General features: G+C 38.9%; 1 protein-coding gene across 1 annotated transcript; it reads right to left on the bottom strand.

The window, feature by feature from the left end:
• Window positions 1–272: 272 nt before the first annotated feature.
• LOC117074958 (developmental pluripotency-associated protein 3-like) lies at window positions 273–826 on the bottom strand. Its single transcript, XM_033196922.1, has one exon. It carries the CDS (start codon window positions 765–767, stop codon window positions 273–275), a length of 495 nt encoding a protein of 164 aa, XP_033052813.1. The 5' UTR covers window positions 768–826.
• Between the last annotated feature and the right edge of the window lie 290 nt (window positions 827–1116).

Below are 1116 nucleotides of genomic sequence, written 5' to 3'. Positions count from 1 at the left end.
ATCTCACTGACTTTGGGCTTCTCAGACACATGGGAATACTTATGTCTTTGGGTCAAATCAAACAGTAAAGCTAAAGTTATTCAAATACATTCAAATGACACAGATCCCTTACAAATGACTAGTATCATAGTAGGAAGAAAAAGATACAAGAAGAAAAATATATCCTAGAACTTGTTAATATTATTGGTGTATAGTCTATACTAGCATAGAATAGCTTTCACAACCTGCTATATAGGATTACCAGCAAGAAGAAAAAGGTGCAAGAACAAGTTTTATGGCTGAAGTGGCTTGGTGTCATAATTCCCTATTCTAGCATTCTCAGAAGGATCCCATCCATTAGACACGCAGAAACTGCAGGGACATTTGAATGGTCTTGATTCCTTCCTAACTCCCTTAAGCCCAGTGTTTGTTAGTGTTCTTTCATGCGTACGAACTCTGCCTAGTAACATGTATCTGAATCTTGCCATCCTTTCTCTCTGCACAGACAGCAATGTTCTTGCTCCTCTCCTCCTGTAAATCAAGTCATCTCTGATTTCCCTGAGGACTGGTGCTCTTGCAGCAATTCCATCTATCACTCGATGGAGTGACTCTTCTGGTAGAGGGGAAGGGGATTCATTAGTGGCGTTGATAGTCAAGTTACTAAAGTTCTTTATCAACATCTGGGAACAGATTTCAGAGGCCCCTGAATCGTCCCGAGAATTTTCTTGGGTCAGCATTTGTGAAGACTCTGGGATGGAGGTTGGATTAAACTGCTGTGATGGGTCCATCTGCGTCTTGAACAACACTAAGCTTCTCCTGGATCTTTGAAACCAAGCAGAAACTGATGACTGACCTTCAAATTGCTACAAGATAGCCTGGAAAGAGCAAAGGGATGGTTTTGACTATTTAAATGCTAAATCTTGATTATTCACATGCAATAGTAATGAATTCTGCACATGGCATTTTCAGAAGAAGGAAGATAGAGATATAGATTGAGTATCCTTTATCAGAAATGCTTAGGACCAGAAGTGTTTTGGATTTCAGATTTTTTCAGATTTTGGAATATTTGCATATATATTTAATGAGATATCTTCGGGCTGGGAACCAAGTCTAAGCATGAAATTAATTTGTTTCATA

The sequence above is a fragment of the Trachypithecus francoisi genome, unplaced genomic scaffold (genome assembly GCF_009764315.1).
Source record: "Trachypithecus francoisi isolate TF-2019V2 unplaced genomic scaffold, Tfra_2.0 Lachesis_group5, whole genome shotgun sequence".
In the NCBI taxonomy this organism is placed as follows: domain Eukaryota; kingdom Metazoa; phylum Chordata; class Mammalia; order Primates; family Cercopithecidae; genus Trachypithecus; species Trachypithecus francoisi.
The sequence above is the reverse complement of the archived record's forward strand: the minus strand, read 5'-3'. Positions and strand labels throughout refer to the sequence as shown.